General features: G+C 42.4%; 1 protein-coding gene across 10 annotated transcripts; it reads left to right on the top strand.

Annotated features, from left to right (window-relative positions):
- The first annotated feature begins 6 nt into the window (after positions 1-6).
- LOC129471252 (general transcription factor II-I-like) lies at positions 7-25856 on the top strand. 10 transcript variants are annotated; one of them, XR_010118584.1, is made up of 8 exons: positions 89-321; positions 4174-4295; positions 4533-4623; positions 6336-6394; positions 7795-7900; positions 17119-17302; positions 21788-21872; positions 24246-24446. XR_010118584.1 is itself a non-coding variant. In XM_063630511.1 (6 exons), the coding sequence occupies exons 2-6, from the start codon at positions 4176-4178 to the stop codon at positions 21858-21860; spliced, it is 552 nt and encodes a 183-aa protein (XP_063486581.1). In that variant the 5' UTR covers positions 89-321; positions 4174-4175; the 3' UTR covers positions 21861-22103. The 10 variants fall into 10 exon arrangements, 2 of the variants coding, with proteins under 2 accessions (XP_063486581.1, XP_063486582.1); XR_010118580.1 differs by lacking the exon at positions 4533-4623 and adding an exon at positions 5953-6200; XR_010118582.1 differs by lacking the exon at positions 4533-4623 and adding an exon at positions 5953-6200 and having other exon boundaries at positions 24271-24446.
- The last annotated feature ends 1872 nt before the right edge of the window (positions 25857-27728 follow it).

Below are 27728 nucleotides of genomic sequence, written 5' to 3' on the forward strand. Positions count from 1 at the left end.
CGGTACGGTTTTTGCAGCCGGGCAATCTTCTCAGCGTGTAGCCTGGTAACCCTTACCTCTCTGCCAGGTCGTGTGTGTTGCTGGCTGGAGAAGGGTAGTTGAAAACTCAGACCAAGCACAGTGTTTATGTTGGTCAAAACTAGAAGACTATGTCCGGGCGCAGCCGAGGCTGGAGGATCCCTTCAGGCCAAGAGCAGCCTACCAATATGGCACGACCGGATCTCTGTAGTCCTACCTCAGCCCCCCAGCTACTTGAACCCCAAGGTTCGAGGCTCCAATGAGCTATGATCCCACCACAGCATTGCAGCCTGCCAGACTGAGGTAAACCCTGTCTAAAATAATAATAATAAAAAAAAACTATCCAAGTGTGCAACAGGGAGGGACTGCTTAAATAAAACATGAGGCTGGCTGGGCCTTGTAATCCCAGCATTTTGGGAGGCCGAGGTGGGAGGATGGATGGCTTGGGCTCAGGAGTTTGAGACCAGCCTGGGCAACATGATGAAACCCAGTCTCTACAAAAGATACAAAAATTAGCCAGGTGCGGTGCGCACCTGGCCAAATTTTTGTACCTTTTGTAGAGATGGGGGTCTGGTGATGTTGCTCAGGCCCGTTTCGAACAACTGGGTTTAAGCGATCTTCTCACCTTGGCCATCAGAGTTGTCGGGATTGCAGGCATGAGGGACCACGCCCTGCTTTGGTTAGGCTATTTAATAACATAAAATGCTCGTCCCGGCTCGTTGGCTGACGCCTGTAATCCCAGCACTTTGGGAGGCCGAGGCGGGTGGATCACCTGAGGTCAGGAGTTCGAGACTAGCCTGGCCATGGTGAAACCCAGTCTCTACAAAAAACACAAAAATTATCCATATGTGGTGGTGCATGCCTGAAGTCCCAGCTACTCGGGAGGCTGATACAGGAGAATTGCTTGAACCCAGGAGGCGGAGGATGCAGTGAGCCAAGATCACACCACTGCACCTCAGCCTGGGCGACACAGCGTGACTCCAGTTTGACACCAGCCTGGGCAATGTAGTGAAACCCTATCTCTATAAACCAAACAAAAAACCGAGGTGTAAATGTGTCCACCTGTGGCCCTAGCTACTTAGGAGGCTGAGGCAGGAGGATCACTTGAGGCCAGGAGCTCAAGGCTGCAGTGAGCTATTATCATCCCACTGCTCTCCATCCTCAGCAATAGAATGAAAGCCTGTCTCTAGATAGCTAGCTAGCTAGATAATTGATACGTAGTTTTCTTTCTTTCTTTCTTCTTCTTTCTTCTTTTCTCCTTCCTTATTTTTTTTTTTTTTTGAGACAGAGTCTTGTTCTGTCACCTAGGCTGGGGTGCAGATCTTGGCTCACTGGCTCACTGCAACCTCTACCTCCTGGGTTCAAGCGATTCTGCTGCCTCAGCCTCCTGAGTAGCTGGGAATTATAGGCACACGCCACCATGCCCGGCTAACTTTTTGTATCTTTATAGAGATGGGGTTTCACCATGTTGGTCAGGCTGCTCTGGAGCTCCTGACCTTGTGATCTGCCCGCCTTAGCCTCCCAAAGTGCTGGGATTACAGGCATGAGCCACCTCGCCCAACCAATATGTAGTTTTCTATCAGAAATTTTTTGCCTAGATTTGAACAGGTTTTTCTGAAGTAGCATTCAACACATCAGCATTTTACAGTGTTATTAGTTGTTAATATGATTATGTTTTTCTGAAATACGGTATCCTTTACAAAAGCAGTTTTGTCTTTCAAAGCACATAGATAGGTCCTCAGATGAATTTCTCTGATGTTGACGACCTTGGTACCCTTTTGTCCACTTGATTGGAACAGTTAGTCAGTAATTTCAGGTCACTATTGGCCTTAGAGGAAGAGCCCAAAGGCAACAAGCAAGGGCGCTGGTGTCCAGTTGCCTTCTAGAAGCATTTTCACATAGAAGTACTGTATGTAGAATTGACCCAGTGCTGCCCTGGAGACTTTATATTAGGCCAAATTTACATTTCTTACCTTTATGAGAGGCACCCTGGTAGGCTAGTGGAGTTACACACGAAGTCTGATCTCAGCTGCACTGTCCAGAAATGCAACACTGTCCAATGAAATAGCATTCTCTGAACCGGTTTCTTTAGCTGTAAAATAAGAATAACAAATATACTCATCTAAAAAGACAGCTTATTGTATCTGAGTGGTCTTTTATTTTCTATGAAACTTTAACACAGTATTTTCATTGCCATACCACGTTTTTTGTTTTATTTATTTTTATTTATTTATTTATTTTTGAGATGGAATCTGTTTTTGTTTTTGCAATGGAGTCTCACTGTTGTCACCCAGGCTGGATTGCAGTGGCATGATCTCGGCTCACTGCAACCTCTGTCTCCCAGGTTCAAGTGATTCTGCTGCCTCAGCCTCCTGAAAAGCTGGGATTACAGGTTCCCAACACCACAACCAGCTAATTTATTTATATATATCAGTAGAGATGGGGTTACATCATGTTGCCCAGGCTGGTCTCAAACTTCTGACCTCAAGTGATCCACCCACCTCGGCCTCCCAAATTGCTGGGATTTTCGGCATGAGCCACTGACCCCAGCTCGTTTTTAAAAAAGGATTTCTTGACCAGTCTTGGTGGCTCACACCTGTAATCCCAGCACTTTGGGAGGGAGAGGTGGGTGGATCAACTGAGGTCAGGAGTTCGAGACCAGCCTGACCAACATGGAGAAACCCTGTCTCTACTGAAAATACAAAATTAGCCAGGCATGGTGGTGCTTGCCTGTAATCCCAGCTACTTGGGCCTGGTAATTGAACCCCTCAGACCTGAGGATGAGAAACCTTGCCTCAGTTCTTCCCCAGGTGATCAGCCCAGGGGTAAGGAAGGAGAGACCGGAAAAGAGGACCCATGAGAAAAGCCCCCTCCTGGAGTTTGAGGCCCACTCCCTCCTGCCCTGGCCTCTCTTCTGTCTAGGACCCCTCCCTGCTCTGCCCGACTCCTGGAGACATGATTCATGGGAGGCTGCGTTTAAGTACACGCCTCAGTGACATCCCTAAGCCCAAAGTGGGCAGGCTTACCTGCAAGGGATCAGAGTAACATGGCAGAAAGGGAGGGTGAAGGCCACCCTGGAACCGCACCTCTCTACCTCACATCACTCGGGTGCATTCCTCCCTCACCTCACTCAGGCAGCGGCATGAGTTCAATAGGAATGATGCCCTGCTCCCTCTGCTGCCTCTTTTTAGTCTTGGGGCTACCATAACACTTTCTCTTTCCCAGCACTGCCAACCTGGTGTGACATTGGGCTTCCCTCTCCCAGGGTCCTGGGGACAGGCCCATCCCGTATCATACCTGCAGAGAGACACTTTTTCCCCCAGATCAGCCAGGTTTCATGAGTTAAATGCAGACCTGAATCATACCAAGCTGAGACTGGGGTACACACTCTCCTCTACTGAAAAGTAGTGAGGGATTCCAACTTGGTGAGAGGAAGAGTGGGGCAGAACCAGACCAGACAAGAGTGCTCACCTGGAAAAAGCCTGCTATCAAAGGCCTTGGTGAGTGCTGGGTGTGGTGGCTCACTCCTCAGCACTTTGGGAGGCTGAGATAGGTGGATCACTTGAGGCGAGGAGTTTGAGCCCAGCCTGGGGAACATGACAGAATCCTATCTCTACTAAAAATACAAAACTTAGCTAGGCATGCTATGCTCCTGTAATCACTGCTACTCAGGAGGCTGAGGCAGGATAATCGCTTGAACTGGGGAGGCAGAGGTCGAAGTGAGGCAAGATTGTGTCACTGCACTCCAGTGTGGGTGACAGAGTGAAACTGTGTCTCAAAAAAAAAAAAAGAAAATGTCCTTGGCAGAAGGACTGGCCTGGCAGTGCCTTCCCTTGAGTTTCTCCTGGGTAGGTCCCTGCCATGAGGAGGCGCTTCCTTCTTCCTGTCCATGGCCCACAGCAAAGGAATGTGTGCTTCTAAGGGGTTTGGTGGGGCACTGTTGACAGAACTGAAAACTTTCTTCAGGTGGGTTTTTTGTTGTTGTTGAGATGGAGCCTTGCTCTGTCCCCAGGGTGGGGTGCAGTGGCACAATCTTGGCTCAATGCAACCTCTGCCCCACCCTGGGTTCAAACAGTTCCCATGTCTCAGCCTCCTGAGTAGCTGAGATTATAGGCATGTGCCACCACGCCTGGCTAATTTTTGTATTTTTTTTAGAAATGGAGTTTCACCATGTTGGCAAGGCTGGTCTCGAATTCCTGACCTCAAGTGATCCACCCACCTCAGCCTCCCAAAGTGCTGGGATTACAGGCATGAGCCACCATGCCCGGCCCCTTCAGGTGAGTTTTGAGGCTTCACTACAATACTAGTTTCCCGTGGCTGCTGCAACAAATTACCGCACACTAAATGTCAGTGCTTTTTATAAGGTGAAACAGATTAGCCTGTGGGGCTTTTGTTGTGATGGTGATTTATTAGATTATTTAAAGACAGTAATGCTCAGGTGTTGTAAAATTATGAAAACAATCTTCACATTTCATAATTTTTTTTTCAGACAAAGTTTCACACTTGTTGTTTAGGCTGGAGTTGCAATCTCGGCTCACCACTACCTCTGCCTCCCAGATTCAAGAGATTCTCCTGCCTCAGCCTCCCAAGTAGCTGGGACTACAGGTGTGTGTCACCCCGCCCAGGTAATTTTTGTACTTTAGTAGAGACGGGGTTTCACCATGTTGACCAGGATGGTCTTGATCTCTTGACCTCATGATCTGCCTGCCTCGGACTCCCAAAGTGCTGGGATTACAGGTGTGAGCCACCCCTCAGCCCACATTTTATAACTTTAAAGCAGTATTAATGGTAATTGCCTTAGGGAAAGATAATTTTGTTGTGATGTATAAGTATGATATTCAAGTATATTGTACAGCAAAGGACGGTAAACCTAAGTCAGCACTAATGTGTTATATGGTACACTTAAAACTTTAATACAAATATTAATGTTTAGCAAATTGACCTTAACACAATGATAGCAAAAAAATGGAGCTGTTTTGTTGAAAGACCACTGGTTCTGTCTGATTTTAATACTCCCCATGCTCTTGACTTTTTCTTTTTTTCTTTGAAACAATCTTGCTGTCTCACCCAGGCTGGAGTGCAGTGGTGCGATCTTGGCTCACTGCAACCTCCACCACTCAGGTTCACGTGACCCTCCCACCACAGCCTCCCTAGTAGCTGGGACTACAGGCGATTGCCACCATGCCTGGCTAATTTTTATATTTTTAGTAGAGATGGGGTTTCACCATGTTGGCCAGGCTTGTCTCAAACTCCTGACCTCAGGTGATTCACCTGCATCGGCCTCCCAAAGTGTTTGGGTTACAGGCATGAGCCACTGCACCTGGCTACCTCTTGACTTTTTATAGCTGTTATATTATTTTCATCTTAAGTAAATAAATGTTAGCTGAAATGATACAGTTCAGGAGAATCTTCTGCTTCTGTTACTAAAAAAAATTATTTTTATAAGTCCAATAAGGTTACGCTAATCTTTATGTTTGGAAAATACTACCTTTTCTGGCCAGGCCTGGTAGCTCATGCCTGTAATACTAGCACTTTGGGAGGCTGAGGTGGACGGATCTCCTGAGGTCAGGAGTTAAAGACTAGCCTGACCAACATGGTGAAACCCTGTCTCTACAAAAATACAAAAATTAGTAGGGCATGGTGGCAGGTGCCTGTAGTCCCAGCTTCTCGGGAGGCTGAGACAGGAGAATTGCTTGGACCCAGGAGGCGACGGTTGCAGTGAGCTGAGATCCTGCCACCGCACTCCATCCTGGGTGACAGAATGGGATGCCATCTCAAAAAAAAAAAATACCTCTTCCATTTAGTACTATCTGTATTAAATAATATTAGACGGTATGTTTTTCTGGCTTTGTAATGTGGTTCAGATTTCTGTAGAAATTCTGGCTGTATCTACATTGCCTTAAAGTAATGGGATATTTCTTTTGTTTTTTTCAGCTGGAGTTTCACGTTTGTCGCCCATGCTGGAGTATGATCCTGGCTCACTGCAATCTCTGCCTCCGAGGTTCAAGCGATTCTCTTAGCTCAGCCTCCTGAGCAGCTGGGATGACAGGCACCTGCCACAACGCCTGGCTAATTTTTGTATGTTTAGTAGAGATGGGGTTTCACCATGTTGGCCAGGCTGGTCTTGAACTCCTGACTTCATGATCTATCTGCCTCAGCCTTCCAAAGTGTTGAGATTACAGGTGTGAGCCACCATGGCCAGCCTTTCTTTTGTTTTCAAAGCCACCCTTGGTGATGAAATGTAAAATATGCACCAGTGAATATTACTTTGCTGAATATTGCCTAGTGAATATTAAGTATTTATTCTCACCTTTCAGACATGAACTTATGAATTCAACACATGAAGACTTACAACTTGATAAACCAGCTTTAGGAGGTAGGTCTTCGGTCTTAAATCAGATTAGAAGATTATGTGAAATAATTATTTAATGCTTATAATGATTTTTTTAATGGTACATTTCACATGAAATAAGATCCCTTTTACTTTTGATTATGTTCCAGGACAGGAGAATTCATGTTATCAAAATTCTAATACTCCTTAGAACAATAAACTCATTTTCTTTTTATTAACCCCTTATAAATATATGTAAATGTTGCATTTATGGGTAGACATAACTAAAAGCACAATAGTTGCCCTACTTTTGACATGCAAGATTTATCTGGCATAATGCATTGAACAGTTTATAATTGAAGTCTACACTAGTCAACTGAACAAGCATTCACCAAATGTCTACGATACCCAGAACATAAGAAGGTTCCTTTCAGAGTATGGAGCCATGCATATCATCTCTTAATTGTTAGATGTGTTTTGAAACAAATAGAAATATAATGGATTTTCTTACTTGTTTTGGCTCTGGAGTGGAGTGCAGACAAAAAAGAATGGAATCGCACTGTTTAGATTTACTAAAATGGAAGGATTGCCAGCAAGATCATATCCCTAGTCTCCCCATAGCAAATGGCACCTGCTAACTGTTCACTGTTTTTTTTTTTTTTTTTGAGATGACGTTTTCCTCTGTTGCCCATGCTGGAGTGCAGTGGTATGATCTCAGCTCACTGCAAGCTCCACCTCCTGGGTTCAAGCAATTCTCCCTACCTCAGCCTCCCAAGTAGCTGGGATTACAGGCACCTGCCACCATGCCTGCCTAAGTTTTTTATTTGCAGTAGAGTTTGGGTTTCACCATGTTGACCAGGCTGGTCTGGAACTGCTGACCTCAGGTGATCTGCCCGCCTTGGCCTCCCAAAGTACTGGGATTATAGGCATGAGACAGCCTGTCCTGCCTGCTAGTGGTTCTTGAGCACACAGTTCTGCTTTTTCCTAGCTTTAACGAATGCCTGGTTCTTCCTTTTTTTGTGCAGTGTATGTCAGCATTGTTTCAGTAATAAATACAATCTGGATCTTAGAAATAATATTAGTCACAGGTGCCCGGTGCAGTGGCTCACGCCTGTAATCCCAGCACTTTGGGAGGCTGAGGCGGGTGGAGCACGAGGTCAGGAGATTGAGACCATCCTAGCTAACACGGTGAAACCCCTTCTCTACTAAAAATACAAAAAATTAGCCAGGTGTGTGTAGTCCCATCTACTCGGGAGGCTGAGGCAGGAGAATGGCGTGAACCCAGGAGGCGGAGCTTGCAGTGAGCCAAGATTGTGCCACTGCACTCCAGCCTGGGCGACAGAGCGAGACTCCATCTCAAAAAAAAAAAAAAAATTAGTCACAGGAAAGAAAAATACTGCCATTTTATAATAATATTTAATAACCTAAGTTATTAAACCCATTAGATTGAGAAAACTTGTATTCCTGTGATTTCGATAGTGAAGGAAGTATGGTATACCAGAATCACTAAATTATGAAAGATGGTGGATCAGCTTTTTGCAAAAAAATTTGGTAAGTCTGTTTTTTCCCCTTCAATTAAGTTATATTACTGAGTAATGTTTTTTATAATGATGTTTTATTTAGGAAAGTAAATACAATGAGTAGTACTCAGCTCCAGTTTTCTCTTACTGTTTTGTTTTTGAGACAGAGTTTCGTTCATGTTACCCAGGCTGGAGTGCAGTGGTGTGGTCTGGGATCACTGCAACATCCACCTCCCAGGTTCAAGCTATTGTCCTGCCTCAGCCTCCCAAGTAGGTGGGATTACTGGCACCTGCCACCATGCCCAGCTAATTTTTGTATTTTTAATAGAGATGGGGTTTCACCATGTTGGTCAGGCTGGTCTCGAACTCCTGATCTCAGGTGATCCACCCACCTCAGCCTCCCAAACTGCTGGGATTATAGGCTTGAACCACCACGCCCAGGCTCTCATACTGGTTTTTTTTTTTTTCGAGATGGAGTCCATGCTGGAGTGCAATGGTGCAATCTTGGCTCACTGCAACCTCTACCTCCTGGGTTCAAGCGATTCTCCTGTGTCAGCCTCCTGAATAGCTGGGATCACAGGCATGTACCACCACACCTGACTAATTTTTTTTTTTGTATTTTTTGTAGAGATGGGGTTTCACCATGTTGGCCAGGCTGGTCTTAAACTCCTGACCTCAGGTGATCCACCCGCCTTGGCCTTCCAGAGTGCTGAGATTACAGGTGAGAGCCACCGAACTCCACTAGGAGTGGATTATTTTTATGATTCAACTTTTAGACCATAGATAATAACTTCCTGATGTTGCCATGGCATTTGTAAACTGCCATGGCGTTGGTGGGAGTGTAGCAGTGAGGATGACCAGAGGTCACTTTCGTCGTTATCTTGGTTTTGGCTGGCTTTTTTACTGCAACTCATTTTATCAGCAAGTTCTTTATGACCTGTATATTGTGCTGACCTCCTCCATCACCCTGTGACTTAGAAAGACTTAACCATCTGGGAATGCAGCTCAGTAGGTCTCAGCCTCATTTTACCCAGCTCCTATTTAAAATCCAGTTGCTCTCATTCAAATGCCTATGACAGTATTGCTGCTTTCTTTAAGGTTCCTGAAAGGGAGAGAGGAAATATTAGATTTTTCATGGCTGTGAACCACTGCAAGTATTGAGGAAATATTTACTACTTCCGGCCTCATAATCCTGCAGTCATTTGGCACCTGTGAGTCAGGTGCCGGGTGTGGGGGGAGGGGGAACTGCCCCATACATTCTGGAGCATTCAATCTGGTGGGGAAATGTATAGTAAGTAGGAGATATTTACTACATAAGGTGTTAAGGTCTGGGATAGAATTAAGTAGAATAAGGGGATGGGGAGGCAGGGGGTGTGATTGGGGCAGCCTTGATGATACGTGAGGAGCACATTCTGCAATTGGCCTCACCTCTTTCTGAAACTTCCACTTTTTTCACTCTCGACTTCAACAATTGGTTCTTTTTTATTTTATAGAAAGTTTGTTAGAATTAGGTTTATATATTTTCTTGTTGAATTAACAGAATAATTTTATTTAACATCACTCTCTAGTGTGATTGAAAGCCTCTAATCCTTTACTGTTATTTGTTTATGGGCATATTTGTTTTTACAGCTATGATAATTATTTTATTTTGTGTGGTTTCTCAAAAACACGTGTTTCTTATATCAAAGAGTCTGTATATTAGAGTCTTTCAGATTTGGTGCTAATAACATTAAGTAAGAATTTAAGACAAGTCTTGAGATGTTAGAGGAAAGCCAGTCTAAGAACAAATAAATTAATTATTATTTATTTTGAGTTGACATTTAAGTTGAGGTGTGGAGGTGGAGGAGACAGTTGGATAAATGAGTTTAGAAGTAAGGAGAAAGATCTGGGAATAGATATAATTTTGGATTTTATAGTGGTGTTTTGATAGCAATTGTTGATATCGCCAAAATAATTCATCAAGGAGCTCCCTGACAGCTCCCCAACCTTTCTTTTTAAAGAAACAGGGTTGGCCGGGTGCGGTGGCCAATGCCTGTAATCCCAGCATTTTGGAAGGCGGATCACCTGAGGTCGGGAGTTTGAGACCAGCCTGACCAACGTGGAGAAACCCCATCTCTACTAAAAATACAAAATTAGCTGGGTGTGGTTGTGTGTGCCTGTAATCCCAGCTACTCAGGAGGCCGAGGCAGGAGAACTGCTTGAGCCCAGCAGCCGGAGGTTGCAGTGAGCTGAGATCACACCATTACACTCCAGCCTGGGCAACAAGAGTGAAACTCCATCTCAAAAAAAAAAAAAAAAAGAAACAGGGTCTTCTTATGTTGTCTGGGCTGGACTAGAACTCCTATGCTCATGTTATCCTCCTGCCTCAGTCTCCAAGTAGTAGCTGGGGCTACAGGCACATGCCAGCATGTCCAGCTTTGAGCCACTCCCACCCATCATGTTGCAAAATATTTAAATGTTACATACAGAGGTGTGAGGGAGATGTGCATATAAGCAGCACCATGTAAATTGCTTGAATCTTTTTTTTAGAGTTCTGTTTGGATGTGGCTTCAGAGCAGGGATTAGTCAATTCATTTTTACTTTTCTTTCTTTTCTTTTTTTTTTTTTTTTTGAGGTGGATTCTCACTCTGTCACCCAGGCTGGAGTGCAGTGGCAAAATCTCAGCTCACTTCAGCCTCTGCCTCCTGGATTCTCTTGCCTCAGCCCCCTGAGTAGCTGGGATTACAGGTGCCTGCCACCATACCCGGCTGATTTTTTGTTTGTTTGTTTTTTGTATTTTTGGTAGAGACAGGCTTTCACCATGTTGACCAGGCTTGTCTCGAAATCCTGACTCATGTGATCCACCTGCCTCAGCCTCCCAAAGTGCTGGGATTACAGGTATGAGTCACAGCACCCGGCTGTTTTATTTTACATTTTTAAATTACAATTTTTATACCTATTCAAAAGTAGAGAAAATAGTACAATGACCACTAAAATACCCATTCCTCAATTTCTGTGATCTTTAAGATTGTCTCACATTTTGTTCTATTCCTTTACCTCCCTTTGCAGGAATATTGCAAAGCACATCAGTCATCACATCATTTTATCTGTTCAGTGTGCATCCCCGAACAGCATTTACGTATTCCTACACAGCCAGTATCTCATCACATCTGACAAAATTGACAATGATTTTTTTGGTGTCAGCTCATATGCAGCCCTTAGTTGAGTTTCCTCACTCTTTTCTTTTCTTTTTCTTTTTTTTTTTTTTTTGAGACAGAGTCTTGTACTTCACCCAGTCTGGAGTACAATGGCGTAATCTTGGCTCACTGCAGCCTCTGCCCCCTGTGCTCCAGCTATTCTCCTGCCTCAGCCTCCTGAGTAGCTGGGATTACAGGTACATACCACCACGCCTGGCTAATTTTTCTATTTTTAGTAGAGACAGGGTTTTGCCATATTGGCCAAGCTGGTCTTGAACTCCTGACCTCAGGTGATCCTCCCACTTCGGCCTCCCAAAGTGCTGGGATTACAGGCATGAGCCACTACACCCAGCCAAGTTTCTCACTCTTACATGGACAGTATCTCATTTTCTCATTATCTGAAAAATTTTGCTTTAAATCTGGATCCAAAAAATCTTCATGTGCTAACTTTGGTTTTTATGCTTCTTGTAGTCTAAACTGGCCTCTGCTTACTTTTTTTATTTCCCTTTCCATGAATTCTGTGTGCAAAGTTTTATATATATATATATACATATATATATATATATCTTGCTCACGAGGTTGAAGGGAGTAAAGAACATTGATCTTGTTGTTTCAGGGTAGATGAAAGTTTAGCCTGAAATGTGCCAGTTTGCAGCAGCAAATGGAGGAGGGTTATTACAGTCATGAACAGTTCATAGCAAAAGGCTGCTTCCAAATAGTATTTGCAGGCCGGGTGCAGTGGCTCATGCCTGTAATCCCAGCCCTTTGGGAGGCAGAGATGGGTGGATCACTTGAGGTTAGGAATTTGAGACCAGCCTGGCCAACATAGTGAAACCCCAACTCTACTGAAAAGTACAAAAGTTAGCCAGGCATGGTGGTAGGTACCTGTAATTTTAGCTACTCAGGAGGCTGAGGCAGGAGAATCACTTGAACCCAGGAGGCAGAGGTTGGAATGAACCAAGATCATGCTACTGCACTCCAATCTGGGTGACGGAGCAAGACTCCATCTCGAAAAAGAAAAAAAAATAGTATTTAGGTTGTATTCTTTATTGTCTATAATGATTTTCTTTCTCTCTCTTCTTCCTAAGGATATTGAAAAATAGAGTTCAATCTTTTAAGATCTTAGAGTTATTTTGTCTTGGGACCAGGGCACTTAAATTTGCCAAAATCAGGCTGTTAATGATGGGTAATTTTTATTTATTTATTTATTTATTTATTTATTTATTTATTTATTTATTTATCTGTTTATTTATTTTTGAGATGGAGTCTCGCTCTGTCACCCAGACTGGAGTGCAGTGGCGTGATCTCTGCTCACTGCAAGCTCTGCCTCCCAGGTTAATGCCATTCTCCTGCCTCAGCTTTCTGAGTAGCTGAAACTACAGGCGCCCGCCACCACACCCAGCTAATTTTTTGTATTTTTAGGAGAGATGGGGTTTCACCGTGTTAGCCAAGATGGTCTCAATCTCCTGACCTCATGATCCGCCCGCCTCGGCCTCCCAAAGTGTTGGGATTACAGGCATGAGCCACTGTGCTTGGCTATTATTATAATTATTTTAGTTTTTAAAATTTTTATTTCTCAGCCTTGGGATTCTGATACGTAAAAATGCAAGTATCTTCAAAGATAGAAAACATATACAATTATCATTAAAATGGGAGAACTCAGAATACACAATCATGGAGCAGTGCCCTCCACCAGCACCCCAGCTAACTACACCTGCAAGCATGATTCTCATGCTCTCTTGTACCTAGTGTTCAACTAGTGACGCAGCTTCTTCACTCATGGGGAAGGGCCATCAGCAAATGGCACTTAAGCATGGGGGCTTGAGAAAGATCCCACACACTCGAGGCCATGTTGGAGACGTTTCATGAAAGGATTAGGTGGGTTACCCCTGGCTTTCTGCCCCAGAGTTTATCAAGACTGATATTAAAGTAAATGCATTGTAAGCCACACATACAAGTTGTGGAGTGAAATAAACTGAGTGATTTTTTGTTTGTCCTGTTTTATAGACTTTAATTAAATTGTGGCCTTGGATTGGGGGTAGGATTTTGTGATTATTATTATTTTTATTATACTTGAAGTTCTGGGGTACATGTGCAGAAGGTGCCGTTTTGTCACATAGCTATACACACGTGCCATGGTTGTTTGCTGCACCCATCAACCCCTCATCTACATTAGGTATTTCTCCTAATGCTATCCCTTCTTTAGCCCCCAACCCCCCGACAGGTCCCAGTGTGTGATGTTCCCCTCCCTGTGTCCATGTGTTCTCATTGTTCAACTCCCACTTATGAGTGAGAACATGCAGTTTTTGATTTTCTGTTCTTGTGTTAGTTTGCTAAGAATGATGGTTTCCAGCTTCATCCATGTTCCTGCAAAGGACATGAACTCATCTTTTTTATGCCTGCATAGTATTCCATGGTGTATATGTGCCACATTTTCTTTATCTGGTCTATCATTGATGAACTTTTGGGCTAGTTCCAAGTTTTTGCTATTGTGAATAGTGCCACAATGAACATACTTGTGTATGTATCTTTATAGTAGAATGATTTATAATCCTTTAGGTATATGCCCAGTAATGGGATTGCTGGATCAAATGGTATTTCTGGTTCTAGATCCTTGAGGAATCGCTACACTGTCTTTCACAATGGTTAACCTAATTTACACTCCAAACAACTGTGTAAAAGTGTTCCTATTTCTCCACATCCCCTTCAGCATCTTCTGTTTACTGACTTTTTAATGATCACCATTCTAACTGGAGTGGTTTTGATTTGCATTTCTCTAATGACCATTGATGATGAGCTTTTTTTTCATACGTTATTTTGCTGCATGAATGTCTCCTTTTGAGAAGTGTCTGTTCATATCCTTTGCCCACTTTTGATGGGGTTGCTTTTTCTTGTAAATTTAAGTTCTTTGTAGATTCTGGAAATTAGCCCTTTGTCAGATAGACAGATTGCACAAATTTTGTCCCATTCTGTGGTTTGTCCCATTCTGTAGGTTGCTTGTTCACTCTTTTGATAGTTTCTTTTGCTGTGCTGTGCTCTTTAGTTTAATTAGATCCCATTTGTCAATTTTGGCTTTTGTTGCCATTGCTTTTGGTGTTTTAGTCATGAAGTCTTTGCCCATGCCTATGCCCTGAATGGTATTGCCTAGGTTTTCTTCTAGGGTTTTTATGGTTTTAGGTCTTATGTTTAAGTCTTTAATCCATCTTGGGCTAATTTTTGTGTAAGGTGTAAGGAAGGGGTCCAGTTTCAGTTTCTGCATATAGCTCAAGCAGTTTTCCCAACACCATTTATTAAATAGGGAATCCTTTTCCCATTGCTTGTTTTTGTCAGGTTTGTCAAATATCAGATGGTTGTAGATGTGTGATGTCATTTCTGAGGCCTCTGTTCTGTTCTATTGGTCTATATATCTGTTATAGTACCAGTACCATGCTGTTTTGGTTACTGTAGCCTTGTAGTATAGTTTGAAGTCAGGTAGCGTGTTACCTCCAGCTTTGTGCTTTTTGCTTAGGATTGTCTTGCATATGCGGGCTCTTTTTTGGTTCCATATGAAATTTAAAGTAGTTTTTTCCAATTCTGTCAAGAAAGTCAATGGTAGCTTGATAGGGATAGCATTGAATCTATAAATTACTTTGGGCAGTGTGGCCATTTTTACAATATTGATTCTTCCTATCCATGAGCATGGAATGTTTTTCCATTTATTTGTGTCTTCTCTTATTTCCTTGGGCAGTGGTTTGTAGTGCTCCCTGAAGAGGTCCTTCACATCCCTTGTAAGTTGTATTCCTAGGCATTTTATTCTCTTTGTAGCAGTTGTGAATGGTAGTTCACTCATGATTCGGCTCTCTGTCTATCATTGGTGTATAGGGATGCTTGTGATTTATGCACATTGATTTTGTATCCTGAGACTTTGCTGAAGTTGGTTATCAGCTTAAGGTGATTTGGGGCTGAGACGATGGGGTTTTCTAAACAAACAATCATGTCATCTGGAAAGAGAAATTTGACTTCCTCTCTTCCAAATTGAATACAATTTATTTCTTTCTCTTGCCTGATTACCCTGGCCAGAACTTCCAATACTATGTTGAATAGGAGTGGTGAGAGAGGGCATCCTTGTCTTCTGCCACTTTTCAAAGGGAATGCTTCCAGTTTTTGCACGTTCAGCATGATGTTGGCTGTGGGTTTGTCATAAATAGCTCTTATTATTTTGAGATATGTTTCATCAATATCTAGTTTATTGAGAGTTTTTAGCATGAAGGGTGTTGAAATTTGTCGAAGGCCTTTTCTGCATCTATTGAGATAATCCTGTGGTTTTTATCATTGGTTCTGTTTATGTGATGGATTACATTTGTTCATTTGTGTATGTTGAACCAGGCTTGCATCCCAGGTATGAAGCTGACTTGATTGTGGTGCATAAGCTTTTTGATGTGTTGCTGGATTTGATTTGTCAGTATTTATTTTTATTTTTTTATTTTTTTGAGACGGAGTCTCGCTCTGTCGCCCAGGCTGGAGTGCAGTGGCGCAATCTCGGCTCACTGCAAGCTCCGCCTCCCGGGTTCACGCCATTCTCCTGCCTCAGCCTCCCGAGTAGCTGGGACTACAGGCACCCGCCACCACTCCCAGTTAATTTTTTGTATTTTTAGTGGAGACGGGGTTTCACCATGGTCTCTATCTCCTGACCTCGTGATCCGCCTGCCTCAGCCTCCCAGAGTGCTGGGATTACAAGCGTGAGCCACCGTGCCCGGCCGTCAGTATTTTTTTGAGGATTTTCACATCGATGTTCATCAGGGATATTGGCCTGAAATTTTCTTTTTTGTTGTGTCTCTGCCAAGTTTTATCTGGGTGATGCTGGCTCATAAAATGAGTTAGGGAAGAGTCTCTCTTTTTCTATTGTTTAGAGTAGTTTCAGAAGGAATGGTACCAGCTCCACTTTGTACTTCTGCTGGAATTCAGCCATGAATCTGTCTGGTCCTGGACTTCTTTTGGTTGGTAGGCTATTAATTACTGCCTCAATTTCAGGACTTGTTACTGGTCTGTTCAGGGATTTGACTTCTTCCCGGTTTAGACTTGGGAGGGTGAATGTGTCCAGGAATTTATCCATTTCTTCTAGATTTTCTAGTTTATTTGCATAGAGGTGTTTATAGTATTCCCTGATGGTAGTTGGTATTTCTGTGGGATCAGTGTTGATAGCCCCTTTATCATTTTTTTTATTGCATCTATTTGATTCTTGACTTTTCTTCTTTGTTATTCTGGCTAGTGGTCTATTTTGTTGATCTTTTCAAAAAATCAGCTCCTGGATTCATTGAATTTTTGAAGGGTTTTTCTTGTCTCCTTCAGTTCTGCCCTGATCTTAGTTATTTCTTGTATTCTGTTAGCTTTTGAATTTGTTTCTTCTTGCTTCTCTAGTTCTTTTAATTTTGATGTTAGGGTGTCAGTTTTAAATCTTTCCTGCTTCCTCTTGTCGGCCTTGAGTGTTATAAATTTCTCTCTAAACACTGTTTTAAATATGTCCCAGAGATTCTGGTATGTTGTGTCTTTGTTCTTATTGGTTTTGAAGAACATCTTTATTTCTGCCTTAATTTTGTTATTTACCCACTACTCATTCAGGAGCCGGTTGTTCAGTTTTCATATAGTTGTGTGGTTTTGAGTGAGTTTTTAAATCCTGAGTTCTAATTTAATTGCACTGTGGTCTGAGACACTGTTATTATTTCCGTTATTTTGCATTTGCTGAGGAGTGTTTTACTTCCAATTATGTGATCAATTTTAGAATAAGTGCGATGAAGTGCTGAGAAGAATGTATATTCTGTGGATTTGGGTGGAGAGTTATCTAGATGTCTATTAGGTCTGCTTTGTCGAGAACTGAGTTCAAGTCCTTAATATCCTTGTTAATTTTCTGTCTCGTTGATCTGTCTAATGATGGGTCATTTATAGTTGCCTTTGCTTTAAGTCTGTTTCAATAGTTAGTAAATATGTTTCTAGAGTTTTTCCAATTAAAAAAAAATTGACCTGTACCTTGCTTTTGATTGTACTAAAATCTGATTTCAACACAAACATAATCTTCTGAATTACTTTGGTTTTTCAGCTGAAGCCTTGGGGAGCACTGAAGCCAAGGCGGTACCATACCAAAAATTTGAAACACATGTGAATGAGCTGAATGTGGAAGGACTACCGGAAAACATTCCTTTCAGAAGCCCCTCATTGCATGGAATCCCAAGGCTCGAAAGCATCTTTCAAGTGGGCAATCGAATTAAGTTTGTTATTAAGAGGTAAAATGATAATCTGCAGAAACAAATCCATTGTCTTCCCTAAGGAAAGATTAATTTGACCAAGATGGGCCTTTTGTTCCCCTCTCATCATGACTTCTTTATATTAAAATTAACATTTAGATTCATTTATTGAACAAACATTTATTTAGTATAAGCATCAGATGTGCAAAATTGGTTCTAGCAAGAACCCTGTCCTTGAGAGGCTTAATACTCAGAAAAATGCAATGAAGAGTTATTGAGGATTTTTTGGGGAGAAGGCAAGGATGGCACACCCAGATCAGTCACTTGTGCGTCCAGAAGGGAGGCAGTGTGTTTCAAATATGAGTAAAGGCAGAGAGGAGTCAAATATGCTCACATATTCACATACATTGCCCATTCTGTGTGGAGTGAGGAGTGCCATGTGGGCGTGGTGGGATTGCTTAGATAGACGTTTGTGGCCAAATAGAGGAAGGCCTTGGCTCCTACAAAAGCAGTGGCAGTCATTAAATGGTCTCATAGCAGTTTCCTCTTAAAATAATTTGGATCTGCCCTTTAGAAAAGTTATTCTGGCTTGATTTTGAAGGGCAACACATGAGTAGTTGGAGTGTTGGGGGGTAGGAACAGAAAGCCTCTCTCTGCTCATGGAAGGAATGTTGAAGTGGGTAGAGTCTTGCTTACTGATTGAAGTTGTGCATCTGTGTATGTTCATTGGGACTGAGTTATAAGGGAGAGGAAAGTTTTAAGATGATAAAGCAAGCTGCTTCTGGCTGTGCTGTGGGACAGTTCATCTAAGATTCAGAAATATAATTGGGCTGGTTTGGGGGAAAAGTGACTTTTGCATATTTATCTTACAAAAAAGATGACTTTGGAGACATCCAGGTGGTCTCACCTGAATGTCTGAAAATTTCTATTTTCAAAATTCAAGTCACCAAAATGATTTTTTTCACTGTAAAATGAAGGCAGAATGGATTATGTTTAAAAATTGGCCAGACGCAGTGGCTCATGCTTGTAATCCCAGCACTTTCGGAGGCTGAGGCAGGTGGATTACCTGAGGCCAGGAGTTCAAGGCCAGTCTGGCCAACATGGCAAAATCCTGTGTCTACTAAAACTACAAAAATCAGCCAGGTGTGGTAGTGTGAACTTGTGGTCCCAGCTACTCGGGAGGCTGAGGCAGGAGAATAGCTTGAACCTGGGAGGCGGAGGTTGCAGTGAGTCGAGATCGTGTCACTGCACTCCAGCCTGGATGACAGAATGAGACTCCATCTCAGATAATAATAATAATATTTAGCAGTGCAAAGCTGTGTGAGAAAGACCTGTAAATATCTTCTAAATGTTTTGTTATAATATTAATATCAACTGTTTTTCACAGACCAAAACTTCTTACTCACACTACAACTGAAGTTACTCAGCCAAGAACAAATACAACAAGTAAAATAGTTGTGAAATCCTTTCTAAAAGCACAGATTAATCTTGAAGCTTTTAAAAATTAATACTTTACATGATGGAACTGCTCCTTCCTTCACCTCCCCAAGAAATCTTTTGCAGAAGCTCAATATAGGCACTCTGTTATTTATCAATATGAACAGATGCAGTGTAGGGATAACCCAAGGTTTTTTTTTTTTCTTTCTTTTTTTGATACAGAGTCTCACTCTGTCACCCAGGCTGGAGTGTGGTGGTGTGATCTCGGCTCACTGCAACCAGGCTCAAGCAATTCTCCTGCCTCAGCCTTCCGAGTAGCTGGGATTACAGGCTAAGTTCGCCATGCCTGGTTAAGTTTTTTATTTTGTGTAGAGATGAGTTTTCACCATACTGGACAGGCTGGATTCAGGTGATCCTGCTGCCTGAGCCTCCCAAAGTGCTGGGATTACATATGTGAGTCACCGCACCTGGCATTAAGCTTTGAATTTTGACCGGTGGTATCCAAGAGAAATACAACGTGTGCTGTAAAGGCAAGCCACATACATAATTTTATATTTTCATGTTCAACCTGAAATCATTATAAATACACAATGAAGTATTTCACATTGTTCATTTGCGTATATTCTTTTTGTTGACAATTGGTGTGTCTTTCATACTCACAGCATATTGCAGTTTGAAGTAGCCGCATTTCAGCTGTTTAGGGATAGCAGTTACTATTTGCCTTTAGACTTTAATGTTTATTCATGTGTGCCCTGTTCCTAAAATGACAAATACTGTAATTCTGGCCTGCACACGAATATCACAGCCTAATAGAAAAAGATCCAATAAGTCTCTGTTGAACAAATAATGTTATTTTCTTTTTGCGGGGAATGAAGTATTGCTCTTGTTGCCCAGACTAGAGTACAATGGTGCGATCTCAGCTGACCGCTACCTCCGCCTCCCAGGTTCAAGTGATCCTCCTGCCTCAGCCTTCCGAGTAGCTGGGATTCTAGGTGCATGCCACCATGCCTGACTAAATTTTGTATTTTTAGTAGAGATGGGGTTTTGCCACGTTGGCCAGGCTGGTCTCGGACCCCTGTCCTCAAGTGATCCGCCCACCTCGGCCTCCCAAAGTGTTAGGATTGCAGGCGTGAGCCACCATGCCCAGCCTAGTTTCTTTATTCGAGCTCTAAGTGTACCTTTCTTTCCCATCTTTTTGTTTGCCATTGTGCATTGTCAGAGTAAGTGACCACAATTTGTAGATCATCCATTGCCTTAGGAATTTATGTTGCCAGGAACTAATAAATGGCCATTTAGTATGAAGTTTTGTATTGTCAGGAAATAAGAGTTGGGAATCAAGTATGAATTATGTGTGTGTATTAGGTGTTTACAAATTTGTGCAGTTAATCATTCTCATGAATGCTAAGGTGAATACGTGTTCTCAAGTTGGGATAATGGGTGTATCCTAAAATACTGCTCCTTCAGCTTTCACAGTACCTTGGGGCAATTACTTAAGGTCAGTCAGTGTGCCAAATAGATTTTGTGTGGATTATGACATGGAAAGTGGTTGAGAAATTCTGTAGTAGGGTAAGAAAATTATCCTTGTCCAATAGTTCTGCAATGGAGAAGACAAAACTCAGTGCTTAACTCATAGGTTAAGCATGGTTTTCGGTTTTTTTTTTTTTTTTTTAAGACAGAGTCTCATTTTGTCACCCAGGCTGGAGTGCAGTGGCATGATTTCAGCTCACTGCAACATTTGCCTCCCGGGTTCAAGCAATTCTCCTGCCTCATCCTCCTGAGTAGCTGGGATTACAGGTGCATGCCACCATGCCAGGCCAATTTTTGTATTTCTAGAAGAAATGGGATTTCACCATGTTGGCCAGGTTGGTCTCAAACTCCTGACTTTCTCATGCACCCACTTTGGCCTCCCGAAGTGTTGGGATTACAGGTGTGAACCACCACACCTTGCCCTCAGCATGCTTTCAATTTAGCCAAAGAATCAAAGCATTGGTGAAGAATTGAAGATTGGAAGTTACACATTTCTTGCTAAGGGAAGTAATAGAGAAAGAAAAATATTCCTGGAGGTAGATCTTCAGTTTGCATTAGTCTGAAGATGATGAAACCTGTAGAAAACTTCATTTCTGAAGACAAAGCTCAAATTCAAGGTTGTGAGGAGTGCAGTCACCATTTTTGTTAAGGGCAGTTGTGACAGTTATTGCAGAAAGTGAGAATGTGAAACCTGTACTATATAAAGAATGTTCAAGTGTCGTAGAAGACACTGCAAGGATTGCGTGCTGGAGCAGTGCTGGACTTGCCATCATCACCAGAGTACAGCAGGTGCCACCAGAAGGAGAATCTTCTTCTTGCCATCACTAACAGCACTTGACTCTGTCCCACTCATAAAAGACCTTGGAAGGAATTAAAGGTGCTTGGTGGTTCCTCATTTTAACATAACCTTACTTGGCCTGACTGTGGACCATGCATTAGTGTTTGGACAGGACAATTAAAATCACAGAGCACATGACAAAAGAATTTTGTGGCCATCAGAACTGTCTCCTTAAACACACCATGGGTGCACTGTGTCCTCAGCTTGGTGAAAGGTAGATGTCATACGTGAGAAGGCAGTGGAGCCAGGCAAATGATGGAGACTCGAAGAGTGGGAGGTGGCACCTGGCTGTGTGAGGAGGGCGTGAAGTCCTCCATGGGAGGAACATATGCCAGCAAAGGAGGTAAGGATGGGCAGAAGAGGAGGCTGAGCAGCAAGTGAATAGAAGCGCTCGACCTCAGAGGAGGAGAGTCCCATGTCTTTATTGGTAGTATTCTAATGTGTTCATACTGGAGTTATTTTCTGTGGCTGAATGGTCCAGCTACTGAAATGGGTGTGGGGTGGGGAACAACTCCTACTAAACCTTTTAGATGCTGAGTTTTCTTTTAAAGTAAAGGACATATTATAAGATTTTCTGAAACTGCCGACCTTTAGCAATATTTTCAGACCTTCTCCAACATTTTCCTTTGTCAGCAATCAGAGATGACCTCCACACTGAGGCGAACCTTCCACTCCCCTTACCCTTTTCCTTTTGTCTCTCTTTCCCTCCTTTCTTCATCCAGTGACTCCAGTGAGCCTCCATTGTCTCCAAGCTGCCTTTCGTCCTCATCCACAACTCCTCCACACAAGCTCTGAACACCTATCCATGTAAGTGACATCCTGTATGCCTTTATTTTTATTTTATTTTATTTTTGAGACAGAGTCTTGCTCTGTTGCCCAGGCTGGAGTGCAATGGTATGATCTCGGCTTTCTGCAACCTCTGCCTCCCAGGTTCAAGGGATTCTCATGCCTCAGCCTCACAAGTAGCTAGGACTACAGGTATGCACCACCACGCACACCTGATTTTTGTAGTTTTTGGTAGAGATGGGGTTTCACCATGTTGGCCAGGCTGGTCTTGAACTCCTGACTGCAGGTGACCCACCCACCTCAGCCTCCCAAAGTGTGAGCCACGGTGCCTGGCACACGATTTACTATTCATAAGAACATGAGCTTACTACTTGTATAACATTTATCCCTGTATTTTAGTTGGAAGTTACTGAGGTGGTATGAGGTTTGATGACTACATCTGGCCTCTCAGGGAAATGGCCAAGTTGTTCAGATTTTCAACTGTATTATATGAAGTTGTTTGTCAGCTTCATTGCTTATTACTGTGAAATAAGTTATAAAGGGAATTTTTTTTATAAAAAGAAATAGATTCAGGCTGAGTGTGGTAGCTCATGCTTGTAATCCTAGCACTTTGGGAGGCCAAAGTAGGTGGATTACCTGAGCTCAGGAGTTTGAAACAGCCCTCAGCAACATGGTGAAGCCCCGTCTCTACTAAAACACACACACACACAAAATAAGCTGGGAATGGTGGTGGGTGCCTATAGTCCCAGCCACTGGGGAGGCTGAGGCATGAGAATTGCTTGATCCTGGGAGGCGGAGGTTGCAGTGAGCTAACATTGCGCCACTGCCAGCCTGGGTGACAGAGCAAGACTCTCAAAAAAAAAAAAATGAGAAATAGATTTACTCAGGGGAGAGAATCCATTGTTCCATTGTTAGTAAAACATGTCTAGTACCACATGCTTTTTGGTTTCCTAATGACCTATCAAACTACAGGGTCTTTGGCTTTGTAATATATTCAGTTCCACATTTATTCATTCAAGAATTGAAGACATTTTATATCCCCATTATATGCCAAGCACTGGGTGGGGACAGTAGGTGACAGAGATGAACAAATCCCTGATCCCAGGATTTCACAGTGGATGTTGGAATTTAGTGCCATTTAGCTTCATTCGATTCTGCAGTAGTCCCAAGATTTTCCAAGGTCATCCTGTCCTCCAGTGCCTGGTTGATTCAACTTCAGTATATATCCCAGAGTCTGTCCTTCTTCACTCCTCACTGCTGCCACCCTGGACCTATATGCCATCATCTCTCACCTGGATTATCTCAACAGTCTCCTAACTGGTTTCCTTGTTTCCATGCTTGCCTCTTTCAGTCTACTGTCTCTCTCTCTCTTTTTTTTTTGAGATGGAGTCTTGCTTTGTCACCAAGGCTGGGTGCAATGTTGTGATCTTGGCTCATTGCAACCCTCATCTCCTGGGTTGAAGTGATTCTCCTGCCTCAGCCTCCCTAATAGCTGGGATTACAGGCGTGAGCCACCAGGCCTGGCTATTTTTTTTTTTGTATTTTTAGTAAGACAGAGTTTTGCCCTGTTGGCCAGGCTGGTCTTGAACTCTTGGCCTCTAGTAATCTGTCTGCCTCGGCCTCTCAAGTGTTGGGATTACAGGCATGAGCCACCGCACCCACCCAGTCTACTGTCAGTACAACAGCTAGAACAATCCTTTTACAGTGGAATTCAGATCATGTTTACCCCTCTGTTCAAATTCTCCAGTGGCTTTGTTTTCTACATTATCTGGTCCCCTACTACCTGTCTCACTGTGCTTCCTGCTACTCTCCTGCTCTTACTCCTCTTTATAAACACTGAGCTCATGGTGTTTCCTTTAACATGCCAGGCATGCTTGACCTTGTCCTGTCTCTGGGCCTTGCTGTTCCCTCTGCCTGGAACATTCTTCCCCTTATGTCTACATGGCTCACTCTCACTGATTTGGATTTTGGCTCAAAAGTCACCTTATCAAGGGCCTCCAGGCTGCTCTGCATAAAATATATCCTCAACTCATATTTCCTATTTGATACTTGACTCCTCTTCCTCTTTCACTAAAATGTAAGCTCCATGAGGGAAGGGATTTTTGTCTGTTTTGCTCTGTTGTATACCTAAAATCCTAGAAGTTTCTCAGTAAATATTTTTTGGTTTAATGACTTAATCAGTCTATTATTGAATCAGTCAATGTCCTCTGTAGCAAGGACTTCTCATACCAGTAGTGCATATCTGTATGATAGCTGGTGTAGGGAGGGACATGGTCAGAAGGGCTCCGTGTGGAGTAATTTTGCATAGCATAATCCCAGCAGGCTCCTATTGGGGTTCAGCCACAGTTTTAGCCTTACTAGTATCACTTTTCTTTTTTTTTTCCTTTTTTTGAGGTGGAGTTTTGTTCTTGTTGCTCAGGCTGGAGTGCAATGGTGCGATCTTGGCTAACCACAACATCTGCCTCCCGGGATCAAGAAATTTTCATCCCTCAGCCTCCAGGGTAGCTGGGATTACAGGCATGCACCACCACACCTGGCTAATTCTGTAAAAATAGTAGAGACAGAGTTTCTTCATGTTGGTCAGGCTGGTCTCAAACTCCCCACCTCAGGTGATCTGCTCACCTCAGCCTCCCAAAGTGCTGGGATTACAGGCGTGAGCCACTGCACCCAGTGAGTATCACTCTTTAATCATAAACTCAGAGTATGTCAAGATTGGAAGGGATATGGGAGACTGTTTAGTTCACTTTTCTCATTGATGAGAGAATAACAGAGCATTGAAAAGTAAGGTAATTATTCACAATCTTAAAGCTATATGGGTCAATCTGAAATTAGGCTTCTTACATCAGATTCTGTAGTCTTTCCTACATGTGTTCCCCCCAGACTGACACAGTTCATGGGCCTTCAGGTTTGACAGTTTTCTCTCCATTCTCTAAACAGGAGCTTTTATCTGGACATTCTAAGTTAGCATAGATGGACGATGACCCTGCAATGTGTAGAAAATCCCAAAGGTTGACCACTGTCAGTGGGAACCACCCCAGATGTGTCAGGAGCACCACAGGCATGCTCACTCCTCCATTCACTGGAGCTGTGTAGGGTGGAAAGGAAACCCAAATCAAGACCCGCTGCTGCTTTTGTTATTTTATTGCATGTCACAATCCAATGTGTCTCCATTTAAATTCAGATTTTTTGATAGATGGTCAGACCAGCTGCAGGCCCTTTGGGCCAGAAGTCTTGATCTTTTATTTTAATTTTATTATTATTATACTTTAAGTTTTAGAGTAAATGTGCACAATGTGCAGGTTTGTTACATATGTATACATGTGTCATGTTGGTGTGCTGCACCCATTAACTCGTCATTTAGCATTAGATATATCTCCTAATGCTATCCCTCCCCCCTCCCCCCACCCCACAACTGTCCCCAGTGTGTGATGTTCCCCTTCCTGTGTCCATGTGTTCTCATTGTTCAGTTCTCAACTATGAGTGAGAACATGAGGTATTTGGTTTTTTGTCCTTGTGTTAGTTTGCTGAGAATGATGATTTCCAGCTTCATCCATGTCCCTACAAAGACATGAACTCATCATTTTTTATGGCTTCATAGTATTCCATGGTGTGTATGAGCTACATTTTCTTAATCCAGTATATCATTATTGGATATTTGGGTTGGTTCCAAGTCTTTGCTATTGTGAATAGTGCCGCAATAAACATACGTGTGCATGTGTCTTTATAGCAGCATGATTTATAATCCTTTGGGTATATACCCAGTAATGGGATGGCTGGGTCAAATGGTATTTCTAGTTCTAGGTCCCTGAGGAATCTCCACACTGACTTCCACAATGGTTGAACTAGTTTACAATCCCACCAATGGTGTAAAAGTGTTCCTGTTTCTCCACATCCTCTCCAGCACCTGTTGTTTCCTGACTTTTTAATGATGGCCATTCTAACTGGTGTGAGATGGTATCTCTTTGTGGTTTTGATTTGCATTTGTCTGATGGCCAGTGATGAGTATTTTTTCATGTGTCTTTTGGCTGCATAAATGTCTTCTTTTGAGAAGTGTTTGTTCATATCCTTTGCCCACTTTTTGATGGGGTTGTTTTTTTCTTGTAAATCTGTTTGAGTTCATTTCCCGTTCACTCTGATGGTAGTTTCTTTTGCTGTGAAGAAGCTCTTTAGTATAATTAGATCCCATTTGTCAATTTTGTCTTTTGTTGCCATTGCTTTTGGTGTTTTAGACATGAAGTCCTTGCCCATGCCTATGTCCTGAATGGTATAGCCTAGGTTTTCTTCTAGTGTTTTTATGGTTTTAGGTCTAACATGTAAGTCTTTAATTCATCTTGAATTAATTTTTGTGTAAGGTGTAAGGATGGGATCCAGTTTCAGCTTTCTACATATGGCTAACCAGTTTTCCCAGCACCATTTATTAAATAGGAAATCCTTTCCCCATTGCTTGTTTTTGTCAGTTTTGTCAAAGATCAGATAGTTGTAGATGTGCAGCATTATTTCTGAGGGCTCTGTTATGTTCCATTGGTCTGTATCTCTGTTTTGGTACCACTACTATGCTGTTTTGGTTACTGTAGCCTTGTAGTATAGTTTGAAGTCAGGTAGCTTGATGCCTCTAGCTTTGTTCTTTTGGCTTCGGATTGACTTGGCAATGCACGCTCTTTTTTGGTTCCGTATAAACTTTAGTTTTTTCCAATTCTGTGAAGAAAGTAATTGCTAGCTTGATGGAGATGGCATTGAATCTATAAATTACTTTGGGCAGTATGGCCATTTTCATGATATTGATTCTTCCTATCCATGATCATGGAATGTTCTTCCTTTTGTTTGTGTCCTCTTCTATTTTGTTGAGCAGTGGTTTGTAGTTCTCCTTGAAGAGGTCCTTCACATCCCTTGTAAGTTGGATTCCTAGGTATTTTATTCTCTTTGAAGCAGTTATGAATGGGAGTTCACTCATGATTTGGCTCTCTGTTTGTCTGTTATTGGTGTATAAGAATGCTTGTGATTTTTGCACATTGATTTTGTATCCTGAGACCTTGCTGAAGTTGCTAATCAGCTTAAGGAGATTTTAGGCTAAGACAATGGAGTTTTCTAGATATACAATCATGTCATCTGCGAACAGGGATAATTTGACTTCCTCTTTTCCTAATTGAATACTCTTTTCTTCTTTCTCCTGCCTGGTTGTCCTGGCCAGAACTTGCAACACTATGTTGAATAGGAGTGGTGAGAGAGGGCATCCCTGTCTTGTGCCAGTTTTCAAAGGGAATGCTTCCAGTTTTTGCCCATTCAGTATGATATTGGCTGTGGGTTTGTCATACATAGCTCTTATTATTTTGAGATATGTCCCATCAATTCTTAATTTATTGAGAGTTTATAGCATGAAGGGTTGTTGAATTTTGTCAAAGGCCTTTTCTGCATCTATTGAGATAATCATGTGTTTTTTGTCTTTGGTTCTGTTTATATGCTGGATTACATTTATTGATTTGTGTATGTTGAAACAGTCTTGCATCCCAGGGATGATGCCCAATTGATCATGATGGATAAGCTTTTTGATGTGCTGCTGGATTTGGTGTGCCAGTATTTTATTGAGGATTTTTACATTGATGTTCATCAGAGATATTGGTCTAATATTCTCTTTTTTTGGTTGTGTCTTCCCAGGCTTTGGTATCAGGATGATGCTGGTCTCATAAAATGAATTAGGGAGGATTCTCTCTTTTTCTATTGATTGGAATAGTTTCAGAAGGAATGGGACCAGCTCCTCCTTTTACCTCTGTTAGAATTGTGCTGTGAATCCGTCTGGTACTGAACTTTTTTTGATTGGTAGGCTATTAATTATTGCTTCAATTTCAGAGTCTGTTACTGGTCTATTCAGAGATTCAACTT

The sequence above is a fragment of the Symphalangus syndactylus genome, chromosome 21, assembly GCF_028878055.3.
Source record: "Symphalangus syndactylus isolate Jambi chromosome 21, NHGRI_mSymSyn1-v2.1_pri, whole genome shotgun sequence".
Classification (NCBI taxonomy): domain Eukaryota; kingdom Metazoa; phylum Chordata; class Mammalia; order Primates; family Hylobatidae; genus Symphalangus; species Symphalangus syndactylus.